Source organism: Geotrypetes seraphini, chromosome 4 (assembly GCF_902459505.1).
Source record: "Geotrypetes seraphini chromosome 4, aGeoSer1.1, whole genome shotgun sequence".
NCBI classification, from domain to species: domain Eukaryota; kingdom Metazoa; phylum Chordata; class Amphibia; order Gymnophiona; family Dermophiidae; genus Geotrypetes; species Geotrypetes seraphini.
Window position 1 is genome coordinate 188,970,952 of NC_047087.1, and position 19,186 is coordinate 188,990,137.

A 19,186-nucleotide genomic window follows, 5' to 3' on the forward strand; every position below is an offset into this window, starting at 1 on the left:
TCAGGGACACCCTGCAGGAAGCACAAAGATTGTACGTCCCAAGTTTCAGGAAAGGCGGCAAGAACAAGCGGTCAAAGGACCCGGTTTGGATCTCAACAGAAGTAAAGAGGGCAATAAACGACAAGAAAGTGTCCTTCCGGAGATGGAAAAAGGACCCAACGGAGGAAAATCACCAGGCGCATAGGAAATGCCAAAAGGAATGCCACCGAGAAGTTAGAAAAGCAAAAGGGAAATATGAAGAGGGGCTGGCCAGGGAGGCGAAAAACTTCAAGGCATTCTTCAGTTACGTAAAGGGGAAGCGACCAGCGAGAGAGGAGCTGGGGCCGTTGGACGATGGGGATAGGAAGGGAGTGATCAAGGAGGATAAAGAGGTAGCTGAGAGGTTGAACACATTCTTCTCGTCGGTTTTCACGAGAGAAGACACATCTAATATACCGGACTCAGAGGAGCTCATGAGTGGGGAACAGGCTGAAAAATTAGAACACATAGAGGTAAGTAAGGAGGATGTCCTCAAGCAGATAGACAGGTTAAAATGCGGCAAATCGCCGGGCCCGGACGGGATCCACCCAAGGGTTCTGAAAGAACTAAGACAAGAAATAGCGGGCACAATCCAGCATGTTTGCAACCTATCCTTGAAAACTGGAGAGGTACCAGAGGACTGGAAATTGGCGAATGTCACACCTATCTTCAAGAAGGGATCAAGGGGTGACCCCGGAAACTACAGGCCGGTGAGCCTGACTTCAATTATAGGGAAGATGGTGGAAGCTATGATCAAGGATGGTATTTGCCAGCATATCGAGAGATATGGCCTACTGAGAACAAGCCAGCATGGATTCTGTAAGGGAAGGTCATGCTTAACGAACCTTCTGTACTTCTTTGAGGGAATAAGCAGTCGGGTGGACAATGGGGAACCTATAGACATCATTTACCTTGATTTTCAAAAGGCTTTCGACAAGGTGCCACATGAAAGGCTGCTTAGGAAACTGTGGAACCACAGGGTGGGAGGGGATGTGCACAGATGGATCGAGCACTGGTTGTCGGGTAGACTGCAGAGGGTCGGAGTAAAGGGACAATACTCTGACTGGCGGGGAGTCACAAGCGGTGTGCCACAGGGATCGGTGCTAGGGCCGTTACTCTTCAACATATTTATCAATGACCTGGAAAAAGAGGCAAAGTGCGAGGTTATAAAATTTGCAGACGATACCAAACTGTGCGGCAGAGTTAGGTCTACGGAGGAGTGTGAGGACCTGCAAAGGGACCTGGACAAGCTGGTCCTCCCTAAGAAGCTGGTCCTCCCTAAGAAGCGTAGAGTGGTGGTAATTGGGGATTCAATGCTGAGGGGCACGGAGGGCCCAATCTGCAGACCAGATATTCAATCGAGAGAGGTTTGCTGTTTGCCAGGAGCCAGGATCCGGGATGTAACCGCCTGCTTGGACAGTCTCCTCAAGCCCCAGGACCACTTCCCCATGCTTCTTATCCATGTCGGAACCAACGATACCGCCAGGAGCACCCCGGAGAGGATACCTGAGGACTTTGGTGCCCTGGGTGAGAAGCTGAGGAGGTTGGATGCACAGGTTGTGTTCTCCTCGATCCTTCCAGTAAGGGGCAAGGGAAGAGCCAGAGAGAATCGGATCCAGAAGGCAAACGACTGGCTGCAAGGATGGTGCAAGGAGATGAACTTCGGGTTCCTGAACCACGGAGAGGCACTACAAGGACTACAGGGACCAGATGGGTTGCACCTGTCCAGCAGAGGGAAGAACGTCTTTGGACACCGATTAGCCCGCCTACTCCATAGGGCTTTAAACTAGGTAAGTTGGGGGAGGGTACGGGCACTAATAACCTATCTAATGAAGTAAGCTGCAAATACCATTCAGGATCTGAGGTATATACACATAGCAATCATGGATCTGGGGGGGGTGCTCACATTTCCGTGTTCGGGGGGGATACTGACATTTCCGAGTCCGGAGTAAGTTCACACTGTGTTTCAGGGTCTAAGGAGAATACACACATTGCAAACAATACCAAAGGAGCCGATGGAGCTCAATCGGGAATATCACTAGATAGCCATAACAAACCTAGGATTTGGAAGGCTATGTACGTCAATGCCCACAGTTTGGGCAACAAGATTCTGGAATTGGAGACGGAAATGAGGGGCACCGACCTAGATGTGGTGGCGATATCCGAAACCTGGCTTACAGACTCTCACAGGTGGGACATGGTCATACCGGGTTACAATTTGTTCCGCCGAGACAGGGAGGGCAAAATGGGAGGAGGGGTAGCACTATATGCCAAAGATGACATCAAAGTTACCAGAATCACAGATGTTAGGTACACAGGGGAATCCCTTTGGGTAAATTTGGCCAGGGGAAAGGACAAATGCCTGTACCTTGGCATAGTATACAGACCTCCAAGGCAACAGGAAGACCTTGATATGGAATTAATCGAGGACATAGAGAATATCACCTTGCGTGGGGACACAGTATTGATGGGTGACTTCAATATGCCTGACGTGAATTGGAACACACTTTCCTCTGCGACCGGCAGCAGCAGAAGGCTATTAAACTCTATAAAGGGAGCAAGACTCAAGCAAATGGTTTTGGAGCCAACTAGGGATCAAGCGATTCTAGACCTAATACTTACCAACGGAGAAAGTGTCACAGATGTCTCTGTGGGAGACACGCTGTCATCCAGTGACCACAACATGGTATGGTTTAACCTCAGAAAAGGTTTCACCAAATCCAACACATTAACTAAGGTCCTCAGCTTCAAGGACACCAACTTCGAGGACATGGGGGAATTCATCCATCAGTCGCTGCAAAACCAAGCAGAGACTGATAATGTAGAGGAATTGTGGTCAACACTGAAAGCTACCATACACGAAGCAACAAACCGATTTATTAAATCTGTAAGTAAACGACGAAGAAAAAACAAACCACAGTGGTTCTCTACGGAGGTCTCCAACCTCATAAAAGAGAAGAAAAGAGCATTCATCTCCTTTAAACATTCAGGGAAGCAGGGCTCCAGGGAAGACTATCTGGCCAAGTCAAGAACCGTCAAAACAGCAGTCAGAGAGGCCAAATTGCAGGCGGAGGAGAATCTAGCAAAGAATATCAAAAAGGGCGATAAAGCATTCTTTAGGTATATTAGTGATAGAAACAGGAACACAGGAGGGATAGTACGCCTTAGGAAACCGGACGGGAACTATGTAGAATCAGACTCCGAGAAGGCTAAACTGTTAAATGAATACTTTTGCTCAGTTTTCACCCGTGAGACGCAGGGATCCGGCCCTCAGCTACCAACAGGGGATAGCTCGATAGACCCGTTTTGCAGCTTCGAGTTTACGCCCAGTAGTGTTTACAGTGAACTATCCAAACTCAAGGTTCACAAAGCTATGGGGCCAGACAACATACACCCCAGAGTACTCAGGGAGTTAAGAGACACCTTGGCGAAACCACTATCAACACTCTTCAATCTCTCCCTCGGCAAAGGAAAAGTCCCGCTAGACTGGAAAACGGCTAATGTCATTCCACTCCACAAAAAAGGAAGCAGGACGGAAGCTACGAACTACAGACCAGTGAGTCTCACATCAATAGTAAGCAAACTAATGGAAACTCTAATCAAGCACCAATTGGATACGGTCCTTAACGAGGGGAATCTGCGAGATCCCCGTCAACATGGGTTTACAAAGGGGAGGTCCTGTCAATCCAACCTGATCAGCTTCTTTGACTGGGTGACGAGGAAGCTGGATATTGGGGAGTCCCTGGACGTCGTGTACTTAGATTTCAGCAAAGCATTCGATAGCGTACCACACCGCAGGTTGTTGAGCAAGATGAGCTCTATAGGTTTGGGAGATACCTTGACTACATGGGTGGGGGACTGGCTGGGGGGTAGACTTCAGAGGGTGGTGGTGAATGGCTCCCCCTCCGAAACGACAGAGGTGATAAGTGGAGTGCCGCAGGGCTCGGTCTTGGGCCCAATCTTGTTCAACATCTTCATAAGGGACTTGGCTGAGGGGCTTCAGGGTAAATTAACGTTATTCGCCGATGATGCCAAATTATGCAATATAGTGGACAAGAACACAACAGGACCTGACAACAAATCCAAGACCGATAGTATGGCACACGACCTCCTCCTACTGGAGAATTGGTCCAGGACCTGGCAACTAAACTTCAATGCCAAAAAATGCAAGGTCATGCACCTTGGCAACAAAAATCCATGTAAGACTTACACTCTTAATGGTGAGATCCTAGAGAGAACTGTAGCGGAACGAGACTTAGGGGTAATCATCAGTGAGGACATGAAGACTGCAACTCAGGTGGAGAAAGCTTCATCTAAAGCCAGACAAATCATGGGTTGCATACGAAGGAGTTTCGTTAGCCGTAAGCCCGAAGTCATAATGCCATTATATAGGTCCATGGTGAGACCCCATCTGGAATACTGTGTACAATTCTGGAGACCACATTACCGCAAAGATGTGCTGAGACTTGAATCGGTCCAGCGAATGGCTACACGGATGGTCACGGGGCTCAGGGATCTCCCGTATGAGGAACGGCTGAATAAATTGCAGCTCTACTCCCTAGAGGAACGCAGGGAGAGGGGGGACATGATCGAGACATTCAAGTACCTCACGCGCCGTATCGAGGTGGGGGAGGATATCTTCTTCTTCAAGGAACCCACGTCAACACGAGGGCATCCATGGAAAATCAGGGGAGGGACATTGCATGGCGACACCAGGAAATACTTCTTCACCGAGAGGGTGGTGGATCGATGGAATGGTCTTCCGATGCAGGTGATTGAGGCCAGCAGTGTGCCTGATTTTAAAGCTAAATGGGATCGAAAGGTGGGATCTCTTCGCAAAGGGAGGTAGGGAGGGTCATTGGTGTGGGCAGACTTGATGGGCCTTGGCCCTTATCTGCCGTCACTTTCTATGTTTCTATGTTTCTATGAAGACTGGGCAAACAAATGGCAAATGCGCTTTAACGTGGAAAAATGCAAGGTCATGCATATAGGGAAAAAGAACCCGTTGTTCAAATACAAATTGGGGGGGGGCATTATTGGGAGACAGCAGTCTTGAGAGAGACTTGGGTGTGCTGGTGGATGCATCACTGAAGCCATCTGCACAGTGCGCAGCAGCCTCGAAAAAAGCCAACAGGATGCTGGGCATCATAAAGAGGGGCATAACAACCAGGACGCAGGAAGTCATCATGCCATTGTATCGAGCTATGGTGCGTCCACATCTGGAATACTGCGTTCAATATTGGTCGCCGTACCTCAAGAAGGACATGGCAGTGCTTGAGAGAGTCCAAAGGAGAGCAACGAAACTGGTAAGAGGGCTGGAACACTGCCCATACGCCGAGAGGTTGGATAGGCTGGGGCTCTTCTCTCTGGAAAAAAGGAGGCTCAGGGGAGATATGATAGAGACCTTCAAGATCATGAGGGGCATAGAGAGGGTAGATAGGGACAGATTCTTCAGGCTGAAGGGGTCAACAGGCACGAGGGGGCATTCGGAGAAACTGAAGGGAGATAGGTTCAGAACAAATGCAAGGAAGTTTTTCTTCACCCAAAGGGTCGTGGACACTTGGAATGCGCTACCGGAGGAAGTGATCAGGCAGAGTACGGTACAGGGATTCAAACAGGGATTGGACGGATTCCTGAGGGATAGGGGGATCGTGGGATACTGAGAAAGGTGCTGGGATGTAACACAGGTATAGAAAGCAAACCAAGTAATAAGTATAGAAATCCAACCAGGTCGTGCATGTGCAAGACCGGAGGGTTAGGACTTCGATGGGAAGATAAGACTCAATGGGAAACCAAGGTGGCAAGGGGGCCCCTTCTGGTGACTCAGACAGGCCGTGACCTGTTCGGGCCGCCGCGGGAGTGGACTGCTGGGCAAGATGGACCTGTGGTCTGACCCAGCGGAGGCACTGCTTATGTTCTTATGCATCTTTAAAAAGATAAGTTTTTAAGATTTTTTTAAAGGATGGAAGGTCTTTTTCTTCTCTGATATACTGTGGTAGTGAGTTCCACAGTTGAGGGGCCATAACCGAAAACATATCGTGTCTTCTGGTGCCTATAATTTTCAGAGATGGAACAGTTAGAAGGTTCTGAGATGTTGAACGGAGAGACCGGGAGGTGTTATAAGGGATAAGCATTCTGGTGATAAATTGAGGTTCGTTACAAATTAAAGATTTAAAGACTAGAAGTTATCTTAGGTAAGAATAGTGGAAACTGAACCCGATGCCAGACAGACTTGGACAGTCTGTGTCCCACAGGTGGCGAGAGACAAATCCAGCATGGAGGGGGTAGGGGGTGGGGGCTGAGCCTGATGCCAGACAGATTTGTATGATGTGTGTCCTGCATATGGTGAGAGACGGGTGAAGTTTTGATAACTCCAGTATGTCGAATATTTTATTGTAAATAGAAGCTAGCCAAAAAATCACTTTTATGCTGCAATAATTAATACAAATATCCTCAATGGCAGACCTTCTAATTTGTACCATATAATTTTTCATTCACTTTAAAGCAAATTTGTCAGATATGTCACCATCAGCCGGGAAGGGACTGGCTGATATGTTTCGCCCTTAGGCTTTATCAAGATCAGCCTCCTATAAGCACAAAACAGATAAGAGATGAAAAGTTTCATTCTTGTATACATTTTCAAATGAATTATGTAAAATAGAGTTGTTCTCCCTAACTCTTGAGAATCACCGTGTACCGTCCCGACTCAGATTCATATGATCAAAGATGGCCGCGGTGTCTACCTAATGGTATATACTCATCAGCTGTGCAATGCTACTGACGACAGCCAATCAGACACTCAGACCAGGGACATCCACTCAATTTCCATGTTGAGACCCGTGTAGTGTTTAAAGTAAAAATCCATCACTGTTCTATAAAGTTCAATATTTTATCTAAATTACCACTCTCCCACCCAGCAATGACTTGATCAATGATTTTCCAATGTATATCCTGTATCTTTTGCTGTGCGTCCAACCAGTGTTGGACCAATGGAGCCTGAACGTTCTCATTGAGTATCCTGGACTTGTGCTCATTCATTATTAAATGGATTGGTTGGCTGCTCCTTCTCACATATATAAAGCCACATGGGCATACAATAGCATATACTATATTAGATGACTTACATGTAGTAATGGTTTTTGACACAATCAAAGTTTGTCATCAATAGCGTTGTACAGTTGATGAGTATATTTAAACCATTAGGTAGACGCCGCGGCCATCTTTGATCATAAGAATCTGAGTCGGGATGGTATGCAGTGATTCTCAAGAGGTAGGAAAAACAACTCTATCTTACACAATTCATTTGAAAATGTATAAAAGAATGAAATTTTTCATCTCTTATCTGTTTTGTGGTTATAGGGGGCTGATCTCGATAAAGCCCAAGGGCGAAACATGTCAGCCAGTCCCTTCCTGGCTCTAAGAAGATTAATACACTGACAGTGCAAGCTAGAAAAATTTCTTTAAGCTAAGTTATTCTTGCTTTTTCATATGAAATTATTGAAGCTAACTGAAGAGATAGCATTTTAGAGAATGAATTAAAACATAAAATGAAAATAAAAAATATATAATATTTATATAAAAAAGTAATTTAAAAAAAAATAAATATATATATATATTTATATTAACACAAAAAGCAGATCGGATGATGAACATATGCTATGAGTGACACATACAGCCAATTCAAATATCATATGGCTGGTGGTGGCATATATGACAAATCTGCTTTAAAGTGAATTAAAAGTTATATGGTACAAATTAGAAGGGCTGCCATTGAGGATATTTGAACATTTTATTGTCACATACTACAAGAGGGGGAATTATGCAGCTTAGGAGGGAGGGGAAGGCCTCTTGACGGAAAAGTTGAATACTGTCAGCAATGCAATACATATCCCCATCATGGCCGGCATGTTGATGACTTTAGAACCGTAAGCAAAAATAGAAGTGTGTAAGGAACACAATGAACCAACTGTGAGTACAATCAATTTATTAAAAATACAACATATATAACATATACAGAAAATATATAGCAAGCCTAACAGAGAATCCTTTAAACCCTTTTGTCCTGGACTCCAACATGGTCCGTGTTTCAGCTTGAACATCCTTCCTCGGGGGTATATGGCTGAAGCCCAGTAGATGGCACCAAAGTATGGGATATGAAACCAAAAAGGAATGCTCTCGGTAAACAGTTTAGACCAGTGGTGTCCAAACTTTTTTCAAAGAGGGCCAGACTTGATGAAGTGAACATGCGCGAGGGCCGACCATTTTGCCTGACATTTAAAATTAAGTACAAATGAACTATTTTATGTAAACTTTATTGCAAACGATTTGAATTACAATTCTAAACAGTAGTAAAATCACTCTGCCTTTCATATTTAAAGTCCCTAGAAACAGGATAAGGAAGGACGCACTGTTATCGGAGGTCCCGGCGCCGCCCCTCCCCTTCTACCTCTCGGTGCTGCTTTCTGGACTTTTTTTATTACATTATATACATATATATGGAATTATATGAAGCAACAGGACTTTATGGATAAAATTGCACTTACTAAAACAGGAAGTAGACCTCCTCGGTCAACTCTACATGGGGCTACAGGTGGCTGCGTGGTGAGAGAAGGAATGCAGATTTCAAATCCTTCTGCATTCCCGCGTCGTAGGTGGCGCCAGGCACATAGAAAAGAGCGGGGGTGGGGATGTGCGATGGCTCAGACATAGAGAAAGACATTGATCAGCCGTGTCTCTGGGGGCCGTATGGAAATAAAGGACGGGCCGCAACTGGCCCGCGGGCCGGACTTTGGACATTACTGGTTTAGACAGAGCCTGCTGCTCAAAGAAACGCTGCAAACTTCTGCATGAGCTGAGTAGCGTCGCTGCTAAGTGACTTCAGAACCAGAATTTAAACATGGGTGACCTGGGCCTAGATAGAACGGTGTGCGAGGCTCTGGCCATCTTATTGGGCAGACTGGATGAATTATGAGGATATTTTTCTGTTATCATTTACTGTGTTATTGTGTTACTTCTTACCTTATCACCAGTTAGTACAAGAATTAGATTTTCAAGACCCTCCTCGGTTACAGTACTTTCAATGTCTGATGATTCTGATGGAATTCTTCACATGAGAATTCATCAGATTCTGTATCTGCCAAAAGCTGCATCATTCCCTTCTCAGCAGAGAAGGGGGGGCCTTGGAAATGTATTTAGCTATTGCTTCTTTTCAGTCTCCCATCCTGCACTACCTCTGCCTTTTTTTTTGCCTTTCTGTCGAGATGGGAGAAAATTGGTAGTTCATAGTTGCATTGGAATCTGTAGATCTTTCTACTGTCTTCGTAAATATATATATCTCTCTTCAGTCTGACTGGCAGACTTCTAAAGAATGTAGATCATCCTTTATATTCCAGTCTGTTAGTGCTGCTTCTGGCACTAGATCTCTGAGGAGCATCAACTCAAGTTTCAAGTTTATTGTATATTTGATTGATCGCTTGCTCAAATTTCTAAGCGATGAACAAATCATTAAAATTATATACAATTAAAAAGGCAACAAAACAAATAGACTAAACAGACGTAACATGATAAGAACTAACAGTACAAATATGTTAAAATCAGAGGAGAGGATGGGTACGAAATACATATCGCTAGTAGAAAAGAAGACAATTTGGTAAAAAACAATAGGGAGGGAATAAACAGTGAACCTTAAAAAGGTTATGAAGTTGAAATGAAATTCTAAATCAAGCTTTTTTTTTTCTTTCTTTTTTTAGGTATCAAAAGCATCCTTGAAAAGAAAGCTTTTCAGTTTGCTCTTAAATTTATCTAAGTTGTTTTCTTCTCTTAAGTAAATAGGGAGGGAGTTCCATGTTTGCAGAGCTGTAACAGAAAATATAAAATGCCACGGTGTATTAATAATTTTAAGTGAAGGGAAAACTAATAAATGTTGATCAAAAGACCTCAGTAATCTGGTTGGGGTATAGGGAATCAATGATTTGTAGATGAAAGCCGGAGTTTTATATAACAGAGACTTAAAGGTAAGTAGGTTTAGTTTATACTATATACGATGCGCAACTGACTTCCATCTGCTGTCTCCACCATTTATACCTTACTCTTCTCAAGCATTGAGATTCAATCAGAATAGATTGTAAGCTCTATCGAGCAGAGGCTAGCTTTCTTATATGTGTCTATACAGCACTGTGCAAACTTGGTAGTGCCAGAGAAAAGATAGGCAATCTGTCCTGCCTGCATTCTTTGATTTCCTTTTCTTTCTGATATGAGTAAGAACTAGCAGGCTTTCTGGATCAACAGAGCCTAAGAGAGTTTTAAAACTTAGTTTTATGACACACTGGTAGAGAACCAGCCTTATTTTACCTTTTTGCCCCTGCCCTGTGTGACTTTTTTTCCCTACACTCAGTTCATACCCAGACTGCCTGAGAGATTTTTAAAAGCCATTTTGCTGTGAATTACAGAAAAATATGCTGCTACTGCCCCCTCAGGGTTCCATCTCTGCTATTGTAAGGCTTTAAGAATGTAAGAACATAAGAATTGCCATATTGGGACAGACCTAAGGTCCATTAAGTCCAGTATTCTGTTTCCAACAGTGGTTAGCCCAGGTCCCAAGTACCTAGCTAGATCCCAAGTAGTAAAACAGATTTTCTGCTGCTTATCCTAGGAATAAGCAGTGGATTTTCCCAAGTCATCTCAATAATGACCTATGGAAGTCTCTTTTTTACGTTGTCCACTGCATCACAAATTTCTCTAGATAGAGAGGATAAAAAGCAAGATGCTATAGGATAGAAAATGTTGCAGCTTTGTCAACCACTGGATTCGGGAGAAGGGTAGCAGAGGTAGGTTTGGTTGAATGCTTGTCAAAAGTTTCTACTGAACAAGCTTGCTTAATAGTCAATTTTAAGTCTGCAATATTTCTTTTCAGTTCTTGTTCCAATTTAGTGATCTGTTCTACGATGAGTAGCATTAAATCCATACTGCATTTATTTAATATAGCACACCATTTCTCCCTAAATTGTTGGTCTTGAGCAAATAGTGTGGGCCCTTTTTGGATTCGCAAACCTCGTGGTATCATAGCTGTAGACACATACTAGCATATTTGCGTGCAGCTCAGCTCTAATCAATTTTTTGTCTTGAATTTCCAATTTATACAATGAGGGTAAGCTCACTGTGGATGTGCTACCATCATATAAAGTGGGTATATTTAGTAACTCTGTTCTCTTTTCCTCTGTAAAACCAAATAGTTCTTTAGTAGTCTGCATCTGAGCCATCTTTCAAAAATTCATATATTCAAATTGGATTTACAAAAATAGTCACAGTGGCGCTGAATTTACCATTCATTCACCTTCTTCTTTCTTTTATATTTGAACATGTAATGCTGAAGACTATAAGGGAGTTCAGACCTCCACCTAAGTCGGTAAGCTCCTGGTGGTGTTATTCTTCATTATTCCCAATGCAGCATTACTGACTCATTTTATAACTTATTGTTTTCAATTAAATTATCTATTTCTAATTTTATAATGCCTAAATTCATAACTAAGCTTTTTAGCTGACTACTAAAGAACTATTTAGTTTTACGGAGGAAAAGAGAACGGTGTCAAAAGTTTCAGCATGATTGATGAAGTGCCCATGCTTCTGCCTTCTTCCCCCTGCTCCCCCCACCCCAAAATATGGCTCCCTGGGCCTGCATTGTAGCAGCAGAATTATTTTGGAGTACTGCGTCCAACACTGGTTGCTGTACATGAAAAAGGACACGGTACTACTCGAAAGGGTCCAGAGAAGAGCGATTAAAATGGTTAAGAGTCTGGAGGAGTTGCCGTACAATGAGAGATTGGAGAAACTGGGCCTCTTTTCCCTTGAAAAGAGAAGACTGAGAGGAGACATGATCAAAACATTCAAAATACTGAAGGGAATAGACTTAGTAGATACACTTCCCCCTCCCCATTCGCAGTTTCCACACTCGCGATTTCACATAATCGTGATTTTTTGGGGGGAGGGGGGAAAAAAACATATTTTTGCCTTCCCCCGGCATCCGGCCTTACCTGGTGGTCTAGCGGGCTTTCGGGACAGGAGCGATCTTCCTACGCTCCTGCCCCATGTAGATCGCCAATAGAAAATGGCTGCCATGAGCTCCCCCCGTAGTCTAAACTGGGATGTATGCAGTTGAGGTTGGACTCATTTAGAGCACTGGTCTATGATCTGGGGGCCGCCGCGTGAGCGGACTGCTGGGCAGGATGGACCACCGGTCTAACCCAGCAGCGACAACTCTTATGTTCTTAACTTATGTTCTTATTTCAAACTGGCTCTTCATAGTTGGTTTGTTAAAACCTGATTCTATAAAAGATGTCTAGGCGATCTATGTGGCTGACTTAATTATTCAATTAGACTTAATTGGGGCTGATAATTGAAAAGTGCCATAAAAAACAATAACAAAAAAATTAGCTGGTAGGCACCTAACTCTACCCCGAAGCACCTACCAAAAAGAAGACATGGTTAGGGGTGGATTCTGGGTAGATTTTGAGCATAGTTTGACTTAGGCATCAGTAGATACCTAACCTAGCTACATTCATTTAGGCCAGGGGTGTCCAATGTCAGTCCTCGAGGGCCGCAATCCAGTCGGGTTTTCAGGATTTCCCCAATGAATATGCATGAGCTCTATTAGCATACAATGAAAGCAGTGCATGCAAATAGACCTCATGTATATTCATTGGGGAAATCCTGAAAATCCGACTGGACTGCGGCCCTCGAGGACCGACATTGGACACCCCTGATTTAGGCCAAGAAAACCCTGGCCTAAATGGGAATGCGTCTAAGGTTTCAATGCTTACCAGCACCAAAGACTGCTTAGGTGCGATTCTATAAATGGCGCCAAAAAGATGATTGACAATCAAAAATAGAAAAATACCTAATACATCATAGTTTACCATATAAATGAAAATGAATGCACATCCCTCATGTAGAGCACTGACCCAAGAACCAGATGGGAACTCAGGGAAGTATATACGAAGGGGTACTGAAAAGTTCTCAGCCCAACCAAGAAGAGAATGACATGGATATGGTTCAATCAATGATTTGAAACAATATCAAACAGAGAATTTTGTTTCTGCAAATTGGCACTTAACGAAATAAGATAACACTCCTTCAGCTACAGTGGCAAAATAATGCTCAGAATTTAGGAAGTTGGTTGGTTGGACTGAGAACTTTTCAGCACCCCCTCATATTCATATGCTGTACAGTGCTGATGAAATAGAAACAAAAACATGATGGCAGATAAAGGCCAAATGGCCCATCCAGTCTGCCCATCCACAGTAACCATTATCTCTTCCTCTCTCTAAGAGATCCCATATCTCTATCATATCTCCTCCCTCCCATCTCTCCTCCAAAGTATACATACTGAGGTCTTTAAGTCTCTCCCCATACACCTTTTGATGAAGATCATGCACCATTTTAGTAGCCTTCCTCTGGACCGACTCCGTTTTATATCTTTTTGAAGGTGTGGTCTCCAGAATTGTCACAATATTCTAAATGATGTCTCACCAGAGTCTTATACAGGGGCATCAATACCTCCTTTTTCCTACTGGCCATACCTCTTCCTATGCACTCTAGCATCCTTCTAGCTTTCACCATCACTTTTTCAACCTGTTTGGCCACCTTAAGATCATCACATATAATCACACCCAAATCCCGCTTTTCTATCATGAACATACGTTTTTCATCTCCTAAACTGTACCGTTCCTTCAGTTTTTGCAGCCTAAAATCATGACCTTGCATTTCTTAGCATTAAATTTTAGCTGCCAAATTTCAGACCATTCTTCAAGCTTCGCTAGGTCTTTCTTCATGTTATTCACACCATCCAGGATGTCTACTCTATTGCAGATTTTGGTATCATCTGCAAAGAGACAAATCTTACCTGACAGCCCTTTAGCAATATTGTTTATAAAAATGTTAAAAAGAACAGGCCCAAAAACAGAACCTTGAGGTGCACCACTGGTAACATCCATTTCCTCAGAGTGATCTCTATTGACCACTACCCTCTGCCCTCTTCCACTCAACCAGTTTCTGACCCAGCCCGTCACTTTAGGGTCCACCCTGAAGGAATTCAGTTTATTTATTAGACGTCTGTGTGGAACACTGTCAAAGGCTTTGCTAAAATCTAAATACACCACATCTAGTGCACTCTCTCTATCCAATTCTCTGGTCACCCAGCCAAGGAAATTGATCAGATTTGTCTGACAAGACCTATCTCTAGCAAATCCATGTTGCTTTGAATTTCAGAAACTTCACTATTCTCTGTTTTAAAAGCATTTCCATTAATTTGCTTCCCACAGAAGTCAGACTTATTGGCTTGTAATTCCCACTTCTCCTTACTTCCATTTTTGTGTAGAGGGACCACATCTGCCTTTCTCCAGTCCTCTAGTACTACTACTGCTGATTCTAGAGAAGCATTGAAATGGTCAGTCAGTGGAGCCACCAAAACCTTCCTAAGTTCCTTCAGCACCCTCGGATGTACACCATCCAGTCCCATCGCTTTGTCTACCTTTAATTTAGCTAGCTCATCACGAACACAATTGTCTGAAAATCGATCAGGGTCTACCACTACTGCATCCCTATTCAAGTCTTCCCGGTGATTCAGCCATGAACATAGTACAGAAATATTTGTTAAACAATCCAGCCTTTTCTTTATCAGCTTCTACTTATGAGTCTCACAATGCCACTTTTGCACTTCTTCCTATCACTGATATATCAGAAAAATGTTTTGTCTCCCTGTTTTGTCATGTCAGCTATTTTTTCTTCCATTTGCATCTATGCTTTCCTGACTACACGACCAGCCTCTCTTAACTTTTCCAGATATTTTTGCCTTTCCTCCTCATTCTGTGATCTTTTGTAGTTTATGAATGCTGACCTCTTATTCCTTATCTTCTCAGCTACTATTTTTGACAACCAAATCGGGACTGTCTCCCATGATTGATGTTGGTGCTCCACCTCTGCTGGCTGGGGATGCCCCTGACGCGGTGATTGACGTCTATTACATCGATGGCCCTCCTCCCGATGACATCGATGCTCCTCCCTTGAATGACGATGATGCTCCACCTCTGCTGAGTGGCATCGACGTTGATCATAGGAATAGTCTGATTCTGGCATCGTGAGCCATGAAGTGCGATGTCCCTGATTCTGGCATCGTGAGCCATGAAGTGCGATGTCTGCAGTGCCGTTCGTGATCCTTATTTGATTCACACCTTTGCTGATTAACCGCTGGAGATCTGGCTGGTGAGTTTTGGTTTTGGATTGCCCGTGCGACGTAGGGATAGTCAGGTTACAACCTGGTGAACCTGGGAGCAGGGAAGTAGAAGTGCTAGGGAGGCAGAAGTAGGATCTTGCAAAAGTAGTTTAAATTTAATTTCTCTGGCTTTGCGAGATCATTTAGTTACACTAACACATTGCAGACAAGAGTCTGAGTCGTGCTGAGAGCCAAGGCATTTTAAGCAGAGTTGATGCGGGTCCATGATGGACATTTTTGCTGCACAAGTGGAGCAGGCTTTAAACCCAGACCTTTTTCCCATCGTAGAAATTGTCAGAAATAAATTAACCACATTAACTAAAATAAAGTAAGTAAAAGAGTCAAGGGCTCGTTGGCATCTGACCGCTGTGATGGTTAAAAAAATAACTCATGGGATTCTATTTCTAGCGCCATTCTGAGCCGAATGTGGACGGAGCAGGTTGATTGCCCTGATGCAGCTGTTGTTCGGCGAAACAAGAGCCTTGTTGGTGACACTCAGTTCCTTTTCTCTGTCAGCATGAGAAGTGCTATAGCAGGAAGATCTACTTGCTACTTTTGTTGCCATCGATAGTAGATAAGTGCACTGTTTATGTTCTTTTTCTAGCTCCCTGTGCATAGTGGTAGCTTTGGTCCCGTTTTGAAAAATTACATTTTGAAAAGTGTGGAGTTTTTTGCCTATGATACAGAGCAGGACTGGCTTATGAACTCATTGGGTTGCCGTCCATATATTGTTGATAAGTTGAGGCTTTTTCTCCACTTGTTATAAATGTACTTTCATAGGCTAATAACAATTTTTTTTTTGCATATTGTATTTATATTTTGTTATTGTGATTTTGTATTCTATTTCTATTACCTAAGTTAGGGTGGGAGATTAGTACACGAGCTCAGAACCTTTTAAAGGTCAATCTGAGCTCTTTGAGAAGGGCCGAATTGGCAACGTGAACTGTCCTCTTACTTTTACTTACTTGACTCACAAAAAGGACTGTCACCCTTACAATAATTCCTTTTAGTTTTGCCCATTGAATTTCTACTCCTTCCAGACGTTTCCATCCAGACAATTCCTTGACATAATCCCCCATCCAAACCTAATTCATTTTTTTAGTCTAGAACCTTTACTTTTGATTGAGCCTTCTCTATATCCATCTCAATATTAAACTGTACCATGCAGTGATCACTGGATGCCAGATCACCCACTGTAACATTAGAAACACTTTCCCCATTTGTAAGCACTAAGTCCAGGTTGAAAACTAAGGCCAGGGGAAAACCAAAAGTATTAGCATAAGTTGTCTTGGAGGGGGGTGGAGGAGAATTATTTTATAAGACTGGATGGGAACTGAATAATCTTTGTGGGGCAGAGGGGACATTTTTAAAAAATAAACTTGAGCGGATAGGAGAATGAGTGTGGCTTTCATTTATAAGAGATTGGGAAGATGAGAAGGGGACTGACTGGGTCTCAGAAAAGTTATTGTTGATTGCAACTGCCATTGGCAGGAGAGGCAGGTTGAGTGCCAAGGCTATAGGAGAGGGAGAGAATTACAACACTGGAGCTTCAGCGAGAAGGGGTCTGTGAGCAGAAGAGCTGAGCCAATTAGTACTGAAAATCTGTTATCTGGCTAAATCATAAACCCACCTTGTGGATACCTTTGGAGCCAACTCTTGTTTTACCTAGCTAAACATGCCTGTCTTATGAGTTTCAGTGACAAATTTATCTGGTCAAATGGGGGGAGGGGGGAGACTAGATTTTTTTAACCAGGTAACTCCTCAAGGTTACTTCCATAGGTTTAACTTCCATAGGTATTAACCAGGTAACTCCTCAAGTTAGCTGATTAAACCCTCTGAAAAGCCATTGAACCTAAGCAATGTATTATACAAAGAAACAGAAAAAAGACTCATCTATTTTCACTTTTTACATGTTAAATTCTTTAAGAGCCCATAATCTTTCCCTTTCCATCCATGTGAAACAAAGAACTTCTGTTTTTGTTGATTTTCTTTTTCTTCAGTAATAAATGCATCTTACACAAGCAATGGATAGTGTAAAGAGCGCACTGAGATACCTGCATTTAATCCTGTTCTGTGCAAAAACTCCCAAAACAATGTTCACATAACAGTGAAGAGGTCAATGGTAAAAACTAGGCAAGAAAGAGCAAGTTTAATGGACACAAATCCTGTAAGCGATTCTTGAAGAAAGACATACTGTACCTTTCAACTGCAATAGCCACCAGAGTGAAAACTGACGCTGACACGGACATCCCCTGTACCAGCCCACTCATTTTGCACATGAAGTTATCGAAAGGCCAGCCTGGAATTACACAGAGATCATGATGCTATTGTAATATCTTATATGACCTTACAACATTGCACTGATTATCTGAAGTTCTGCTATTGAGAGTTTAAAGTATTACCATACTATAAACTGTAAATGAAATTTTACAAACTGTAAACCACTATGAAGCTTTGCCTGAGCAGATTTTTAAAACGTTCTGCTGTACTGTCAATGTGATATCAGTTTTTGAATGGCAGTGTATTAAATTGATAAATTCTAGTTCAAACAAATGACTAGATTTTTACTCATCATAATATCCTATAAGTTACTTTTAAATTAACAGCAATTTGATTCCAAAATTGTAGGGAACAAAAAGAAGAAAGGCTTAAAACTATGTTATAGTTAATGCAATTTTTATCACGATTATTCTTGGTCATGAGCGCTGAGCAATCATTTACTTATGTCAAAGTAAATGCTGACATCTAGGTCTGTGTCAACAGAAATGAAAAATTTGGTTTAAAAAAAAATCAGATAGCATTTAAATTATTTCTTATTTGTAGTCATTACATCATGAAGGCCACTTTAGATGGCTTGCGTGGCATTTACATATATAAGTTCCCTACCTGTAGAAACAGAAATTTTAAAAGCCGGTATGTACATGAGGAAAATCTCTTTCATTTGAAAGGAAGTTCTGGAATGAGAGGGCATAGGATGAAGTTAAGAGGTAATAGGCTCAGGAGTAATCTAAGGAAATACTTTTTTACAGAAAGGGTATTAGATGCGTGGAATATGAGGGGCCACTGAAAAGTTCTCAGCCCAACCAAGAAGAGAATGATGTGAAGCCATGAAACTTACAAGTTATTTCACACTTTTCGTTTCAATAATATGAAATGAAACAAAAAGTGTTAAGAAAGTGTGCAATAGCTTGTAAGATTCATGGCTACACATCATTCTCTTCTTGGTTGGGCTGAGAACTTTTCAGTGGCCCCTTGTAGTCTCCCAGCAGAGGTGGTGGAGACAGAGACTGTGTCTGAGTTCAAGAAAGCATGGGACAGGCACATGGGATCTCTTGGGGAGAGGAGGAGCTAATGGATGCTGTGGATGGGCAGACTGGATGGGCCATTTGGCCTTTGTCTGCCTTCATGTTTCTCAGTTTCTAATTCTGCAGCCTGCACAATATGCATATATTTTCAAATGTATAATGGCAATATGCAAGGACTAGATTCTGTAAATGAAGCCCAAATTTGGGTGCCCAAAAAAGTGAACACTAAACATTGTTCTATAAATGGCACCCAAATTTGCGTGCCCATTATATGAGATCTGTTCAAAAAGCTCCAGGACTGATTTTATAAAAATTTATTAAACAATCTTGCAACTTATTCCTTTGGGTCCCCTTCAAAGTACTCCCCTTCCCTTCTTATACACTTTTCCCAACGTCATTTCCACTTCTGGAAACAGTCCATAAACACATCTTCAGGAATTGCAAAAAGTTGCTGTCTTCAATAGTGTCGAATCACTTTCCATTCAGCGTGGATTTAAGTTTAGGAAACAAGAAGTCAGCTGGGGCTAAGTCAGGAGAGTAAGGTGGCTGCAAAAGAACTGTAATTGTGTTTTTGTGCAAAATTCACAAATTTTGTCAC

The 19,186-nt window shown here is 42.7% G+C and overlaps 1 protein-coding gene across 1 annotated transcript in view; it reads right to left on the reverse strand.

Moving 5' to 3' along the window:
* The window catches only part of NPFFR1 (neuropeptide FF receptor 1), a 103,613-nt gene that overhangs the window by 28,167 nt on the left and 56,260 nt on the right, over window positions 1-19,186 (reverse strand). The window contains exon 2 of the mRNA XM_033943045.1: window positions 17,483-17,582. Within this exon, the coding sequence (XP_033798936.1) occupies window positions 17,483-17,582 (100 nt within the window). The remainder of the gene's footprint in view (window positions 1-17,482; window positions 17,583-19,186) is intronic.